Raw genomic sequence first — 18,832 nt, forward strand, 5'->3', positions numbered from 1 at the left:
TCCAAGATGGCAAAAAAATTACAAATCCAGAAGAAGTAGCCAATGCTTTTAATACATACTTTGCAAATATTAGTGAAAAATTACTATCTGACATAAAATCTTCAAATAAAAATCCTGCTACAACACCATCCAATCAAAATAGAAACTGCAACTCCCTATTTCTTACTCCAACCAACCCTAAGGAAATTATACTATCAATAAGAGAGTTAAAAACAAAATTTTCAACAGGTGTGGATGAGATTCCAGATTATGTCATTAAAAATGTGGGGGACCTCATTGCAATACCATTAGCCCACATTTTCAACAGTTCATTAACAAATGGAGGCTTTCCTTCCTGCTTAAAGACAGTGAAACTAAAACCACTGTTCAAAAAGGGTAAGAAAGAAGACATAGCCAATTATAGACCTATTGCCTTGCTATCTACATTTTCTAAAATACTAGAAAAAAATTTTCATAAGAGGTTGCTAGATTTTCTAGAAAAGTGCAAAATATTATCCACAACCCAACATGGCTTCCGGAAAGGCCGATCAACAGAAACAGCAATATATGAATTTCTGGGTGAAGTACTCGAAAAAATTGATAGTGGACAAAAAGTAACTGGCATATGCCTTGATCTGTCTAAGGCTTTTGACATCATACACCACACTCTATTGCTGCAGAAGCTTGAAAGAATTGGTATCAGAGGTATGCCTAACAGCTGGCTTAGATCATATCTTACTGACCGCAAGCAAGTAGTAGAAATACATTTTCACAAAGAAAATAAATCAACAAGACACTATTCTGATTATAAAGCAGTAAAATATGGAGTACCGCAGGGCTCGGTACTGGGCCCTATCCTATTTTTGCTATATATAAATGACCTAACATCAGCCAACCAGTACCATAGCACTGTCCAGTTTGCAGATGACACAAGCATATTAGTCAGCGGGAAGACTGCAGAGATACTACAGACAAGACTGTCTGAAGCATTAACAAATGTTGTAAACTGGTTCAACCAAAACAAACTAATAATAAATAAAAGCAAAACAGTAGCATTAAATTTTCATAATATCAAGAGAAACATTGAAGAGGATATAAGAATTCAGGTGTCAGACACGGATATTGCAAGTGTGCCTAATACAAAATTTCTGGGGGTCTGGCTACAGGATAATCTTAGATGGGAAACTCACATTGACAACATATTAAAGAAGCTAAGTACCATGTGTTATTTAATGAGAGTGCTAGAAAACTGCTGTCATAAGGACTGTCTAATGACAGTTTACTATTCTAATATACATTCTGTCCTAAAATATGGGATCACTTTTTGGGGTAACTCGCCATCCTGCCTAAAACTCTTCAGGATGCAAAAAAGAATAGTGAGAATCATGGCTGGAATAAAAAGGAACAAACCATGTAGACCATTATTTAAAAGGATGGGGATTCTTCCCCTTCCATGTATTTTCCTATTTGAAAGTGCAATGTTTATAAAAAAATACACAATAACAAATCCTAGTATCCTCCCCAAAAATGAAAATGTTCATCATCATAATACAAGACAGAAAACTGACTTTCATGTACTCCATACAAAAACCAGTTTGTGCCAAAAAGGAACATTACACCATGGAAAAATTATCTACAATAAATTGCCAAGAGAAATTAAAGTAATGACAGATGTAAAAAATTTTAAAGCAGCATTAAAAGAATATCTGTTGACACATTGCTTTTACAGTGTGGAAGAGTTCCTCCAAAATCCTCAAGAGTCTAAGTGATGATTATGCAAATACTGTAACTATTAATATTGGCCTATAAATGCATTCAGATGTAATTCTCAAGTTTATAATGGGGTTCAAGTATAAGTTGTATAGCGACTTGCCCAGTATATGAAGTAAAATTCTGTGAATGTAATTCTCTAGTGTACATGTCAGTTCATAGTGTAGAAGAGTTCCTCAAAAATCCTTAGAGCTTAAGTAAGGATCATGCAAATACTTTAATCGTTAATATTGGCTTATACATGTATTCAGTTGTGAACTTCAAGTTTCTAATGTGGTTTAATTATAACTTACACATTGACTTGCCCAGTATATGAAGTGCTGTAAAATTTTGTGAACATAATTTTCTAGTTTCTAAAGTGTTTTAATTATAAGATATACTTTGACCTGTCCAATATCTGATGTGCTGTACTGTACATGTAAGATTTACTGGACCAATAAATACAATACAATACAATACAATACAAATCTTCGACAGATAGGTCCTTCTAACCCTGAAGTGTGAGTAACCTGCTCTTCCTCTTTAACCTTCCCCAGCTTATCCCTCTCTCCTTACCAAGGAAGAGACAAATAGCTCTACAAGCTAATCCCCTGTGTTACTTCAGCGTGCACCCGTCGGCAGTAGCTAACATTTTGCCTCCTGAAGGTCAAAGATAGCCAGCTATTCAGCTTATCTTTTTTTTCTTTTTGGTGAATTCTCTTTCTGATACAGTTACGTAGTTTATCTGTTTAGTTATACTTACACATCAATAGGATAAATAGGAACATTCTTCCAGTTTCTTAGTGCAGTCCCCTTCTCAGGTGTGTATTTACTGTACACATAAACAGTGTCGAGAGCATCTCTTTCAGGTGCATGCCGAACTTTCATCTCTATTTTTTTGTAGATTAGGCTTTCTACCTGAGCATCTGTTAGAAGTCCAGTTTTCCGTATCATTTCTTTTGCATTTGAAACAAAAGATTTTAACAGTAATCTCTGAATTTCACTCTCATCTTTTGTCTGATTTCTTATTGACTGCATCCGTTCAGCAACCTGGGAACACAACATTACCATTAACGAACACAATACTCTAACAGTAATTATAATGCTTATTGGATATGCTGACAATGTACAGTGTATAGCTCAAGTCAAATTTGTTTATAAATGGAGAAAGTATACAATACTACATCTAATAACTTGCATTAGGTAAACTATAATTACATACATCATAAGTCCTATGCCTACATCACATGACATCACAATTTTGCTTACGTCATTTATGCAACATTATATATTCTTTCAGGGAATTTTGTTGTTAATGTAAACTATATTACATATTACACACAGTGTTATACTACAATCTGGCTTACACTTTATTGCATAAAATATCACATATTACAGAAAAACTTTATCAAAAAATGTTTCATATATTTTTTAAAAAAATTTTTACATTTACAAGACTCCTTATAGGGCTTTTGGTCCGCAACAACTTGCTTTTGCTTCAAATTTCATAGTGGTGTGTGTGAGATCATGGAAGCTATCCATAAAGGCATATACCAAATAGGGTGAATATCTTAAGTGCTTTAAACACCCACCCGGATTCACTCCATTGTGGGTTGCTGTCATTCTTATTTTTCTTTCCTGCAGTTTGAATAGTCTGTTTTTATTTGTTTCAGAGGGGCTCCCCACAGAATTATACCAGAGCTTAATGCAGACTGACTTAGCATAAGGTATGTCATTTTCCTAATATTTGTGTTTTACATAGCTTGGTTTGTGCAGAGTATATAGATTTGTGCTGACCTTAATTTACACTTTCCTAAATTATCATGCCAATAAATTTTGTGTATACAGAGTTTTCTGGTACGTAATTATCAATGCAAATGTTAATATCTATGTTTTACCAAGTCTTTTAGTCTGAAATTTAAACAAGGTGTTTTAATAATATTGCGTAAATTTATTTCTGAAAACCTTAATTATTTCCAAAATGCCTTTTATTTCTAGATTTTTCAGTCTTTTAACAGTTGAGTTTTATCATCTGCATAACTAACAATACTGTTACAATTAACCGTGTTTGGCATGTGACTTGTGTATAGCATCAAGAGTAATGGACCAAGTATAGTTCCTTGCAGCACAGAGAAATGTATTATTCTTATTTAAGATCTCTCCTGCTGTTTTTATAGCTTCTGTACATTGGCTCCTGTTTTATGAAACATAAGAAGGTATAGGATTTCCTCTTGCCCCATGCACAACTAACGTTATGCTAATGTTTTATGGCCCACACAACCAAACACCTTTGAGATACCCATTAATAGTCCTACACTTTTTCTTTTTCATGTCTAAGTTGTTTATGACATCCTCGATGAGGCTGTAGCTCCTTGCTACAGTGGCAGTAAAGGAACATAAGCCATACACATACAGCTGGTATAAACAGTGATTTATTACCATGTGTACAGCTTACCTAAACATGACTGGGGCAGTCCAAGTCTGAGGACAGACTTATTCCAAAGAGACTCCACAAAATATACTGCTGTTGGGAAGCAGAGATGTATTTTTCACTCGTGAGAGAGTGATTAGCTGAGTCCCCACAGAGCAGTTCATGTTCAAAGGTGAATCATTTCCTCTGAGAATTACACAGTTCCTGTGAGAAGAAATGCAGGTGTTGGTTGTAATTGTGCAGTAAGTCCTCCCAGAATAACAGCAAGCTCTGTATTTCCCTGTTTCAATTTCCCATTCACAGAATTTTTCAAAAGACTACTCTATCACAACAAGAGAGCTCTTCTTCACTAAAGCATCTCCCTTCTCTCCCACATTCTGTTAATCCATAATTTCATACCAGCCTCATCCATCCATCCATCCATCCAACCCTAATCATGTAGTTGAACACCACCACCTGGCAGTATTTCGGACCATGTTTTGCACTTGACAATGATCACTGGATAAAGTTTGGTACCGTAAGCACAACATGAAATGACAATAGTGTAGTACATTTTTTCATGCCGACTTTTTTTATAGTTACAGTTTCAGCACACTTCATGGCAACAGTTCTGTTACTTGGCGCCTCAAAGGTCAGAGGAATTTCATCTACATTCGATACTTGGCTTAGTTCCATGTTGGGTTTCTTTGATGTTGAATAATAAAGCGATTAAAAGATAATATTTTCTCTTCATACTCTTGTGGCATTTTCTGAGATATTTTGCTTTTGGTTCACATCCTAAGTCCATGACACTTCATAAACCTGTAGCACCAACCAAGTCCACCCTTAAAGCCTGTCATGTTCCACTGTAGCGCTGACTTACAAGCACGTATTTAAATCACTTTTGTGTTAATTCCAGTGCCACTTTGACAGTGTCCTTGGATCTATTTCAATATGTCATCATCTAGTTTTGGCCATTTTGCATTCAGTCCTCTATATGCACATTTAGTTGTCTTTTTTTTTCAGTTTGTTTTTACTAGCCCGTCATTGGTGGATGGCTGAAATGCTGCTCAGCTGCTCTATTTTCATGTTCTTCAGCATAGGATGCTATTACTTTCAATTTACAGCCTGCATCACATGAATAGATTTTGCTTTTAACTACTAATAAAAATATTGTATTGTTACTGATAACACAAATCACTTTCAGTTCAACTTTACTAGTCCAGTAGACTGCAATGATGCAGCATAGGCTAGACAATGTTCTGGGTTTGTGATTGCAGGGCAGGAGGGAGACAGTGTTAGCAAACTTGTGAATCTCTGCAACTCATGTTCGCCACATTGGTGCACTACTGCCGCCTGTTGAATCCTTTGTTGCCAGGTAGGGAAAGGTTCTCTGCAGCTTCAAATATATGGCCATTTCTAAGACTGTCGGGAATTTTAAATCAAGCTCTGGACATTTTTATATTAATTTTGAGCATAAGACACACCTAAATTTTTGAGACAACTTTTTGAAGAAAAAAAGTGTGTCTTTTAGTCCGTAAAATATGGTGTCTCGCCAAGATATGCACAACAGAAGGGCAGTTCGAACAGGGTTCAATCAATAAGGTGCTGACAAGTTTGGGCTGTGTTTTAAAGCCACAGGGCATGAAGAGAAATTCAAAAAAGGCCAAATCGCATAACAACAGAGGCCTCTGGAATGTCCTCCTCCCTCTCAGGAATTTGTAATTATGCTTTCTTGCAATCTACCACACTGAAGATTGATGTGCCTGCAAGAGAATGTGCAAAGTCTTGCACATTGGGAATTAGGTAACTGTCAATTATGGTGTGCAAGTTAATAGCTCTTTAATAGCCATATAAATGTCAAGTACCGTCTTTCTTTTAAGACCAGTTTAATGGGTGATGCCCATGCACTATGAGAGGGGTGGACAATTGCTCATTTTAATAGTTCATCTATGGCAGCCTTTGCAGCATGTAGTTTTTGGGAGAAGGTGTCGAGCAGGTGGACCTGGGGTGGTGACGATTCAATGTACAGTTCTGTTACAGACAGCATTGAGCAGAAGGGGTGGAGGGAAATATGAGGGAGGCTTGTCAGTTGCACTGGTGGGTTCATGCACAGTATCTGATAACAGCCCTTCACTAACCTTGGCATGATATCCAGTGGGCTGGTTGAGTCTGTCTGCAAGATGCACAATGGCACTGTCAGGAGAGAGAATAGCGTCAATGGCTCATGGGTTGAACCTGATGTAGACGGGGGTGCATGACAATGATATAAGCTGGTGAGATCATGCCATGCATCTTTCAGTGCAATAGCAACTGTAGCAATATGTTGCAAAGGTGGTTGTTTTTATGCCACATACAAGTGTTGGAGAGGCACATGTTAAAATAATGACTCATCAAGAATAGTAAGACTCAGAGAGGTGCTCATGAGGATTGATGGTGAGAGGGCCATCAGAGATCGACACAGATCCAGGTGAGGGGAGTTTTCGCTGATGACGCCGATGATGGGTTGACCACTGTCCTGATGAAGTAAAACGCAGCGAACCAGGTCTGGTAGTGTAGTAAGAAGTTTGCACCAAGGATGGGTTCTGTGACATCAGTGATAAGGAAGGCCCACGGTAATGGGTTGTCAGAACCCAGATTGACATTGACGGTAGTTGGGTTGTACACAGCGACTGTAATGTCATTTGCCTTGTGAAGTAGAATGTGTGCTGTGACAGCAAGACAGGGTGTGCCTGTCAGGGGTGAAGTACTGACATCAGTGCCTGTATCAACAAGTAGGTAGTTTTGTGCTGTGCAGTCAAACAGGCAGGGGTGATAGCTGGAAGGTCTTGTCTGTGATAACTACGTTCTGTGCATGAAGGCAGCTTGACTGATGAGAGTTACCCAGTGCACATGCAGCAGACTGCTGTTGGAGTTTTGCAACACACATGATAGCTGACAGTTATGCACCACATTCCTGAACTGAGAGTGAAACTACCAGGGGAGAGAGAGGGAGAGAGAGAGAGAGAGAGAGAGAGAGAGAGAGAGAGAGAGAGGTGTGTCCTTCATGGTGACTGGTGCTGGAAATTCAGGTGGAGTCAGGTGAACTCTGTTGGCCTTGGCAGTGTCATAGCGAGTTGCGTGGTGAGGTGGTTGTGAGGCAGTGATTTGTGCACTTGTAGCTGGGTAACTGATGCTTTGTCAGTGCTGGCTGAAGTAATGTATTCTATCAGTGAGCCATAATTTCACACCAAGGGGTTCCTGTTCATGCAAAGAGTTGCACCTGTGAGGGTAGTTTAATGACCCACTAAGTTCCCAGAGCCTAGTCAGGCACTAGGTTTGTATCCATCAGGGTTCTGAGGTAGTGCCATAGTTGTAAAGGAGTGCTGTCAACCACTGGCTTCCTCATAAATAACTTGTCTGAGTTGTTGTTCTGATGTCTATGAAACTCTGGAGCAGCAGAGATTTGGCTGTATCGTACTTGTTTGCTGTGGTTGGTGTGAAAGTAAGTGACTAATCAAATCCACCTGGTCACCAAGGTAGTTCAGGAGAGTGACAAATTTAGCACTGTCATCAATTATCCTATGTGCTGTCATGAATGCACTTACTGATGGTAGACTGCTTTGCAGGTGGATTGGCATGGAATGGTTGAAGCTTTAATGTTGAATAGAAAGTAGACAAGTTGTCCCAAGGTTGTAGACGTGGAGTAGGCTGGTGTGTAAGTGGAACCAGTGTACTGAAACTCGCACCATAGGTACAGCAGCACATTCCAAGCCAAACAGACTGATATTCCAAAGCAAGGCCACACAATACACTGTTGCCAAGAGCCAGAATGTAATTTTTCACTCGAAGCAGCGGTGCTGTTAGTCCAGTCCCCACTTGATCTATGATTGCGTCTACAGTACACTGGTCTTTCTGGAACGCAAATAGGCTTTAACTTACTACCCCATGTTTCATCAGGAATGCAGTGGGTCTCTCTGTTCCGTTCATTCATATATTTTTGATATAACTGGCAGAAGAGGTACAGTTCTATAATTTTCTGGTTTGTATTCATGAACCTTTTTATGCAATAGTTTTATGGAAGGAGAAGTGCTTTGAATAGAGAGTAAAATTTTTAGTGCACCAATAATATCTCTGTTCGTACCAAGCAGCTAAGTTAGCTTCTCTCTGGTACCATACATTCACTTCTTGTACAGTGCCTGAGTTAATGTTGTGTGTATTTACAAAGCTGTAAATAAATCTGTTCTAGCTCAGTATTTCTATATGCATCTTATTTATTGAGGCTAATGTACCCAAAACTGGTGACACTGAGAAGAAAAATGGATCCTAAAAAGGCACCTCTCTCTTATGTCATTACAAACTGGAAATACACTTACTCACAGCATGGCTTAGGAAGGGGACTGAATAAGTTACTGGAAAATTATGCAAGACTTCCAGAAATGCAAAATGGTAGCAGACACTGAGTATGAGCAGGAACAATAAAAACATTGTCACCTCATCCAAACCATTATATATCTCCAGAATATATTTTAGAAAATCTTTCACAGTTAAGGGCACCACACCCTGCCTATCTAATCCATGTTAATTTAGGCAAGTATTTGACCCATGTCTGAAAAAACTATTTGATGCAGGACCCTAATATTTTTGCTGTATGTTACATGATGCTAATAGAGTCAACTGTACTAAAATCTACTTTATCCATTTTATAGTTTTTAAGAAATACTTTTTTAAATTTATTAACAAAAAATATTAACTTTTTTTCTGCAGAAAATATTTTATGTGTACTTCCTAACGGGGTAATACTAATGAATGTAGTACCAGAGGTGGCTTTTTATGTTATGCAGAGTCTCTGAAAATTTCATTCAGTTATCTATGATAATTTATGATATAATGGGGCATATGTACTGAAAATTTTAATTTGCGAGAAATTGACTTTAAAGAAAAAAACTTTTGAAATTTGTTACTTACAGTTAATTAAAACTATCCTGCTTCATAAGATGGCCATTCTTTGGCCTCTATCAGGTCTTCCAGCTTCTTTTTCACCTTCCTGGATGTTTGACTTGCTTTCTTGGCCATATTAATGCAGACCTGTCTGCATTGGCTATCCTCATTTTATTGCAATGCTGCAGCCCAGTGATCATATTTTCACCAGGATTAATTCCCAGATTTTTCAGTACCCAACACTTTCCAACATTACCACAATTGAATGTAATAACAGCATCATGAACTCCTAATTTCATTGTATGCCTACAAATACAGTTTTAGGAAGGTGGTTCCAAATTATGCTATTGAAACGTTCATTTGGGTTGTGTGTCTCCCCATGCAGACATTTCCTTAGAAGGTCAGGATGAGCCAAGTCTCTGAAAATAGATTTAATTGCTGTAATAACAGCAGCAGGAAGAGAATGCTGGTGAGAATAAGATTCTCTAATTGCCTGAGCCCTATTGTATTTGCACCACGAATTTTCCCCTGATAGAGACAATCCATGACATGGCTTATCAGTGGAGGATGTTAGGTATAGTTAGGTATAGGCTTAACTTGCAGGAGCTTCTATATAAATAGCCATGAAAGAGGTGAGTATATTTGTAAACAAGCACTGCAAACTTAAGTATAACAACTACTCACAATCACACTTGAACAAAACTAACCGCGTGTTTGAAAGCGTGTTGTTTACAAACAGCTGAAACAAAAGAGTACCGCCCATTGCATTTGAAGGATAGCCAACACACTCTGGAGTAAAAAAATCCCTAACGTGCAATGTAGGGGATATGAAGATCTAAAATACATGCAGAAAAGTAGGTGACAGAAAAGTGGATGTGACACATAAACACACGTGGTAGGAAAATGCTCTTTAAATGTTTGAAAAAATTTTTTTTCAGCAAAATCCTTTTCAGAGTACTTAAATAAAATCTTAATCTATCGAAATACGATGAAAACCGAAAATCGATTTTTTTCGACCTGAACCACGGTGTGGTCCCCTTAAACGATAATTGCCTGGTTTCACAATCTAAGATAAATACCATAAGAGACGAGAAAGGAAAGTACTAATCCTAAAAAATCTACTGGGTATTGCAATGTGCAAATCTCCGACCGATTTATGGATAACAGAACAGCACAATGGCATCAAGCACAACAAGTCGCACCACATCAAGAACTGTCATCCAGAAGCCTACAACAGTTCACTCAACAATGTGCAGCCAGTTTCCTGTTTGCCGATGATGACCTACAAGCACAGCACCTATCTTCCTTCACCAAAGGTGATGAGTGAGGTCAACAAACTGTACACCGCAGTTATAATACTGTCACAGTATCATCTCACTCGGTGATCCTTCGAGCTTCACAAACCACAACCACACTAGTCTGTACAACTGATAAGATGTCAAGTTCACTGCCAGTTCCCCTATGTTCCTGGAGCTCTGCTCTACAGTGAGCGAGGGGGTGGGGGTGGGGTGAGGGGGGGTGGGGGGAGGTGGCTGTGTGGGAGCAGGACTGCTTCGAGTATAGTGTAGACACTGTGGTGGATGTTATGCTAAGTAGCTAAGTTTAAGTTAATCTCTCATTGATATCTACCACATTCACTTTGATTCACTTTGTGCAGTTTGTGAGGTAATGTTGTGTATATATATTTATCAAATTGTAAATAAATCTCATTCTGGTTCAGCATTTCTATATTCAAGTTATTTATTGTAACTAACAGCCCACACTTTAATTTTGCTGTATTGAAGAAATTTCTAAACATGATATGATGATTAATCATGTAAGATTTTTCTGGGCGTCCTTTATTATGATGAAATAATTTATGCCTATTTTTAAAGCATCATGCTCTGACAGTGCTGTCTCTAAAACAGCACTTTTGTATTGAGAGCCATACAGATGTATATTCAGGAGTTTGTAGTTGTACATGTTGGACTTACTGTTGCCGTGTTTAAGACATTTGCTTTCATTGTTTTAATAAGATCCCATACTGTTTTTTGAATCTTTCAGTGAATGTATGTTTAGACTGCCTAATTCTACACGTTTACAGTTTTTGCTGAATTTGATATACAAAAGGTCTCCTACTTCTCAGGAAAGTGTCTACACATCCATTTGGCAGTCTGCAGATTACTAAAATTTATTTTCTGTCTTATTGCTTTTTCTTAATTTTCAATTTTATATTTTTTTCATTAGTCAGGACTATGTATACAGTTTCTGCTTATCTTATTATGGATTAACATAGCCACTCTCTCATCTTCCATATCACTTCTGTATGAGCTAGTTGTTATACAATCTGCTATGGGAAGATTAAATATTTCTAGCTAATTTAGTTTGTGTTCTGCAAAGCTAGAATATCTGGAGTTAGCTTATTTACTATTATTTCTAATTGGTTAAATTATTTTTCTTGCACTGCATACTCTGGTGAATTATTTTTATATTTGTTTGGCCTAGTACTTTGTCAGTAATTTTTCCTCTGGGACTTTTGGATTCTGATTGTGGCCTAAAGTAAGTTTGTCTTGGCTCTTCCTATGACACCATCAAGAAATGTGTGTTTCCTTTTCTGAGGATTTTTCATTGCTTACATTTACAGCAAATTTTACAGATTTCTCCGTGGGACTTATTTGTTTCTCTTAATGAAGAATGGGAGTTGCGAACTTTTTGTCTTATCTGAAATTTGTCACATTTTTAATAATTAAGTAAACCTACAGAAAACCTGTTCTTACCTTGTCTATTTATATGCAACACATCCATCTCACATATACAATTAATTTTAATTAAGAAACTTTAACTCACTTCCATTGGAGCATGCAATACCAGACAGTAACAGAAATAATATATTTGAATGTACTTTCACACTTGAAAAATTCGGTATCCCGTTGTTCATGTGAAATTTATGACACATAATATTTCTTGGTGTAAAATTATTACCTCTGCTGGTGTTATATGCTTTAGACAGACAAATTCGTATATTTTTCTTTCACATATATCAGCAAGCAGTCTTCTTGAGGTTTCCAAGTATTCATCATGGCTGTATAACAAATTATAAAATATGCTGTCATTCAAAGTCACAAATGCTCTCGCATCCTTATGTATCTCTGATAGTTTGTACCTGAAAGAATAAAAGGCATTATTATTATTATTATTATTATTATTATTATTATTATTATTATTATTTCTATTTTTCTCAGACCTTAGGTCTGGTTAAAAATGGAAAGTGACGCGGACCTTCATCAAGAGTGACTTCCTTTTAACTGTATGGTATATGTTACATTGTATTTAGGAACTTTCGGGTTATTGAACACATATCAATAATTACGGATTTCTGTAGTTGTATATATACGTTTGGATGTAGCTGTATTGCGTTGATGTACTGGTGGATATTGTGTGGTATGACTCCTGTAGTTGATAGTATAATCGGTATAATGCCAACTTTATCCTGATGCCACATGTCCTTGACTTCCTCAGCCAGTTGGATGTATTTTTCAATTTTTTCTCCTGTTTTCTTCTGTATATTTGTTGTATTGGGTATGGATATTTCGATTAGTTGTGTTAATTTCTTCTTTTTATTGGTGAGTATGATGTCAGGTTTGTTATGTGGTGTTGTTTTATGTGTTATAATGGTTCTGTTCCAGTATAATTTGTATTCATCATTCTCCAGTACATTTTGTGGTGCATACTTGTACGTGGGAATGTGTTGTTTTATTAGTTTATGTTTTATGGCAAGTTGTTGATGTATTATTTTTGCTACATTGTCATGTCTTCTGGGGTATTCTGTGTTTGCTAGTATTGTACATCCACTTGTGATGTGATCTACTGTTTCTATTTGTTGTTTGCAAAGTCTGCATTTATCTGTTGTGGTATTGGGATCTTTAATAATATGTTTGCTGTAATATCTGGTGTTTATTGTTTGATCCTGTATTGCGATCATAAATCCTTCCGTCTCACTGTATATATTGCTCTTTCTTAGCCATGTGTTGGATGCGTCTTGATCGATGTGTGGCTGTGTTAGATGATACGGGTGCTTACCATGTAGTGTTTTCTTTTTCCAATTTACTTTCTTCATATCTGTTGATGTTATGTGATCTAAAGGGTTGTAGAAGTGGTTATGCAATTGCAGTGGTGTAGCCGATGTATTTATATGAGTGATTGCTTTGAGTATTTTGCTAGTTTCTGCTCGTTCTAGAAAGAATTTTCTTAAATTGTCTACCTGTCCATAATGCAGGTTTTTTATGTCGATGAATCCCCTTCCTCCTTCCTTTCTGCTTAATGTGAATCTTTCTGCTGCTGAATGTATGTGATGTATTCTATATTTGTGGCATTGTGAACGTGTAAGTGTATTGAGTGCTTCTAGGTCTGTGTTACTCCATTTCACTTCTCCAAATGAGTAGGTCAATATTGGTATAGCATAAGTATTTATAGCTTTTGCCTTGTTTCTTGCTGTCAATTCTGTTTTCAGTATTTTTGTTAGCCTTTGTCTATATTTTTCTTTTAGTTCTTCTTTAATATTTGTATTATCTATTCCTATTTTTTGTCTGTATCCTAGATATTTATAGGCATCTGTTTTTCCATCGCTTCTATGGAGTCACTGTGGTTATTCAATATGTAATCTTCTTGTTTAGTGTGTTTTCCCTTGACTATGCTATTTTTCTTACATTTGTCTGTTCCAAAAGCCATATTTATATCATTGCTGAATACTTCTGTTATCTTTAGTAATTGGTTGAGTTGTTGATAGGTTGCTGCCAGTAGTTTTAGATCATCCATGCATAGCAAATGTGTGATTTTGTGTGGGTATGTTCCAGTAATATTATGTCCATAATTTGTATTATTTAGCATGTTGGACAGTGGGTTCAGAGCAAGACAGAACCAGAAAGGACTTAATGAGTCTCCTTGGTATATTCCACACTTAATCTGTATTGGCTGTGATGTGATATTATCTGAATTTGTTTGGATATTAAGTGTGGTTTTCCAGTTTTTCATTACTATGTTTAGGAACTGTATCAATGTATTAGGTTAGGTTAGTGTGTAACGTCCCGTCGACAACGAGGTCATTAGAGACGGAGCGCAAGCTCAGGTTAGGGAAGGATTGGGAAGGAAATCGGCCGTGCCCTTTCAAAGGAACCATCCCGGCATTTGCCTGAAACGATTTAGGGAAATCACGGAAAACCTAAATCAGGATGGCTGGAGACGGGATTGAACCGTCGTCCTCCCGAATGCGAGTCCAGTGTGCTACCACTGCGCCACCTCGCTCGGTGTATCAATGTATGATCTACTTTGTATATTTCCAATATCTGTAGTAACCATGAGTGGGGTACACTATCAAAAGCTTTTTGGTAATCAATGTATGCGTAGTGTAGCGACCTTTGTTTAGTTTTAGCTTGATATGTCACCTCTGCATCTATTATCAGTTGCTCTTTACATCCTCGTGCTCCTTTGCAACAGCCTTTTTGTTCTTCATTTATAATTTTGTTCTGTGTTGTATGTGTCATTAATTTCTGTTTAATGACTGAAGTTAATATTTTGTATATTGTTTGTAGGCATGTTATGGGGCGATATTTAGCTGGGTTTGCTGTGTCTGCTTGATCTTTAGGTTTCAGATATGTTATTCCGTGTGTAAGTGTATCAGGGAATGTGTATGGGTCTGCAATGTAACTGTTAAATAATTTAGTTAGATGTGAATGTGTTGAGGTGAACTTCTTTAACCAGAAATTTGCTATTTTATCATTTCCAGGGGCTTTCCAATTGTGCGTAGAATTAATTGCTCGTGTGACTTCATGTTGCAAAATTATCACTTCAGGCATTTGTGGTATCATCTTGTATGAGTCTGTTTCTGCTTGTATCCACCGTGCATGCCTGTTATGTTGTACCGGGTTTGACCATATGTTGCTCCAGAAGTGTTCCATGTCTGTTATGTTTGGTGGATTGTCTATTTTAATGTGTGTGTTATCTATTGTCTGGTAAAATTTCTTTTGGTTTGTGTTGAATGTTTGGTTTTGTTTCCTTCCATTTTCACTTTTTTTGTATCTTCTAAGTCGTTTGGCCAATGCTTGTAATTTCTGCTTCTTTTCATCTAATTGCTCTATTGCTTCTTGTTGTGAGATTTTACCTAACATTTTTCGTTTTTTGTCTGATATTTCATTTCTTATAAATTGTGTTAGCTGTCCGATGTCTTTTCTCAGTTTTTCTATTCTGATCTGTAGCCTGTGTTGCCATGCTGGTTTTGTGGGTTTCTTCTGTGTGTTGGTTGGTTCTGATCTCTGCCTAGTGTGTATATTTAGTGTAGTGAGTGCTCCTACATAAACCAGTAGTTGTAACTCTTCCATAGTTGTATTTTCATTTATTTTGTTGTGTATGATTGTGTTGATAGTTATTATTGTTGTTTCGACTTGTGGGTTATTCGGTGGTCTATGCAAGAATGGTCTAATGTCTGTATTTGTGTCTTTGTATTCTATATATGTCAACTGAAATTTTTCTTCTATATCTAACATGTGTGTCACTTCATGTTCTATTTGTGCTTGTTCTGGTGGCTGTCTTAAGATTTTGTTTTCCTCTGATCGTTTAATTGACGCGTTTTGTTCTTTGTTTGTTTTCTCTGGGATGTTTGAGTCAATTACTGTATTTTCTTCTTCTTCTAATTGCACATTATTTTGTTCCAGTATTTGTTGTACTTGTTGTCTGATGTTTTCTAATTCTGACTGGGGTATCCTGTTATTTTTGATTATTACACGGATCTGATCAGCTAGTCGTTGTTCTGTTAAAAATTTTAATTCCGGGTATCTGGTAATAAATGTTGTGTAAACTTGTGATCTGTATCCAGTTGTGTTTTGTTTCCTAGATTTGTTGCTTGGTAATAACAGAACATGAGGTGTCGATTAACTTCATCTGACAATCTCATCCTCTGTCTGTTTTCCTTCTAGGGTGGTTGCAGGAAGCATATCCTGCAAAACACCTCATTTTCCAGTTGGCTAGCAGTGTCGTTACCATTGTGGGCCGGCATAGGGTTCAAGCGTCGTCCCCGACCATGACGGCGCTTGTCCGAGGCTTCTTTAGTTCTGTCCTGAACCAAGTAATCACACTAAAAGGGGGGTTAGCCCTATTAGTGGTTTGTTCTTTTAGTCGCCTTTTACGACTGGCAGAACATACCGGAGGCCTATTCTTTTCCCGGGCCTCCACGGGGTTTATTATTATTATTATTATTATTATTATTATTATTATTATTATTATTATTATTATTATTACTATTACTTGTGGTGGTGGTGGTGGTGGTGGTGGTGGTGCTGGTGTTGGTGGTAGTGGTAGTGGTAGTATTAGTAGTAGTAGTAGAAGTAGCAGTAGCAACAGCAGTGTTGAAAAATACAGTTTTTATATTACCTCATGTAACGAGTTATGAGTAGCAGACCTACAGTCTCATGATGGAATGGTGACCCCTTTTTGTTGGTTGGCTGGAAGAACATGCTGTAATACTAGTTGCAGACATTTACAGATTTTGAGTCATTTAATTTGTTCATTAGTCAAGAAATCAAATGTTACATCTCAGATGGAAGCTATTTCTCATTTGCAATATATTTCTCTGTTAAAGTTGAGAACTGTAACAAGTCTTTCACATTGCAAAAAAATTTAAGTACTCACTGAAATGAGCTTACAAAGAATGTGCTTTATCGAAATAGTATGTTAAATATAAAGCTTTGTTTTCTATTTTCTGTACTAGTAATTTACAAGTATTTTTCATGTGTAAGTATTATTTTATATATTTTTATTTTGTAATCCGGTATATATGGCTACAGTCTAAGATAAGAATTAAAATTCTGCCCACAGGAACAAATATCTTAAAGTTTACTTAAACACTTTAATAATCCACAATGCTTAATGTCCTGTTTACCCTTCTGTCAGAAAAAAGGCTCAACTAAGGAAATTTGAAGAAACACTGAACCAAGGGCTGCAAAAAAAACTGAACTAACTCATTTTGTAACTTTTTGAGCAAGATAGATGGTCACAAAAATATTGTTTATGTTTCAGGCTTTTAATTAGCACTGGGGGTATTTTATACAACATTTACACCATTTACTGCACTCTATAATAACACTACAGTCCCTTGGGAAACTGTGAGAGCACAGAATTGACAGAAATCATAAAATGTGAAAGTAAAATGTTGAATTTACTCGGTAACAAAATATGCTGAAATTCTGCCAAAAGTACTCACATCAGATAGGCAAGGAAATCATGTACAATAAACATTATTGCCATCTATTGGATAAACAGCAAGCTACAAAGTTTGGTGTGAGATGATTAAAGAGGTTAACACTGAACTGATGAAAATGTCATTTACGGTATATTGAAATGCTATTTCTTGGGTGAAGAGCAAGCAGTGAGGAGTGGTTACAGTCTGGCAGTAGTGATGCAATCACGAATACCTTACTCTTCACCACTGCTAAATGATAAACTGTTTTATAGCAGCCATTGCAGTCAAATGGTTAACAGCAAAATTCTTTGTTCATCACAGCCATCATAAAGACTACCTAGAGTGAAGCTGCTGTAGAGTTCTCAGTTGCAGAAATTCTTGGCTACATAAGTTGACACAGTAGATTTGGATAATAATATTATTACCTTAATACTTGATCTAAAAAGGGTGCCATTATCTTGCCTGAAACTATTAACGAGTGAAACAACTACAGAGCAGAATTTAAGCAAGCAACTATTCTTACTAATGGAAAAAATACTGTTTCTTTCCAAAAAGAAAAAGAAAACAATGACACTTGTGAAACAATTTTTGTTAAATTTATTTTTGATGTTTTAAAACTTTGTATTTTGCTTTATAAAACCGAAAATACCTGCTAAATTTGTCTAGAAAACTTGTCTCAGGAGGGGTTGGAGAGGAACCAGAATTATTTGGTACACATGGAACAAACTGGCAACAGAGAAAAACATCCTGCTCTGATAAGGTGAACTTTACATTCACGAGAAGCTTTTATTTTGTAATGTAGTTGCTTTTTTTAGTGTAAAATATACTGTATTTAGTGTAAAAACTGTACAGCTTCTCATGATCTCAAAGAAGTTGTCAGTTTAATTTTCTACCAGAAATAACACTGGAGTTAGTGTTATACAAACTGAAAGCAGTCTGTTGTACTTCTGATGTACAAGTATTCATCAATAAGCAATGCTCCACTTTTTCTCTAAGGATAGTTTTTTTTCATGAATTAAATACATCATACTGCTCCTAAATTATTTGACTGTACATCGCTGTCTTCAATGAAGTCTTCATTAAATTATATGGCCTTATGCCATGTGAATGGAAGAGCCTGTATGCCATCCTGGTACCACTCTACTGGTCTGCATCTCAGTGAACTTTTTGTTGCACCAATAACTCCCCCATCATTGCTATAGTCCTTTCCATGGAGCTCATCCTTCAGTGGGCTGAAGAGGGAGAAATCAGAAAGTGCGAGATCCAGGCTGTAGAGCAGGTGAGAAGAAATGCACATCTAAATTTGTAGTCTCCTCTTGGGTGTGCAGTCTCTTTTGTGGCCTTGTGTTATCATGGAGAAAGAAATGGCCATTTGCATTTTTGTGGTCACAAACAAACTGTAAACTTTTCTTCAATTTCCTAGAGTCTCACAATAGATTTCAAAGTTAATTATTTGACCATGAGAGAGAGATCGAACAGAAAACCCCTTCAGGGCCTCAATGACTGTAATCACGATGTTATCAGTTGAGTGTACTGTTGCGAACTTCTTCATGAAAGGAGACGTT

The 18,832-nt window shown here is 36.8% G+C and overlaps 1 protein-coding gene across 6 annotated transcripts in view; it reads right to left on the reverse strand.

Moving 5' to 3' along the window:
• LOC124605815 (deoxynucleoside triphosphate triphosphohydrolase SAMHD1) overlaps nucleotides 1-18,832 on the reverse strand; it is a 355,281-nt gene that overhangs the window by 19,972 nt on the left and 316,477 nt on the right. For all 6 annotated transcript variants that reach the window (XM_047137726.1, XM_047137725.1, XM_047137728.1 and 3 more), the window contains 2 exons: nucleotides 12,020-12,200; nucleotides 2,492-2,778 (listed from right to left, as the gene is read on the reverse strand). In XM_047137726.1, coding sequence (XP_046993682.1) covers nucleotides 2,492-2,778; nucleotides 12,020-12,200 — 468 coding nt within the window. The remainder of the gene's footprint in view (nucleotides 1-2,491; nucleotides 2,779-12,019; nucleotides 12,201-18,832) is intronic.

The sequence above is a fragment of the Schistocerca americana genome, chromosome 3 (genome assembly GCF_021461395.2).
Source record: "Schistocerca americana isolate TAMUIC-IGC-003095 chromosome 3, iqSchAmer2.1, whole genome shotgun sequence".
In the NCBI taxonomy this organism is placed as follows: domain Eukaryota; kingdom Metazoa; phylum Arthropoda; class Insecta; order Orthoptera; family Acrididae; genus Schistocerca; species Schistocerca americana.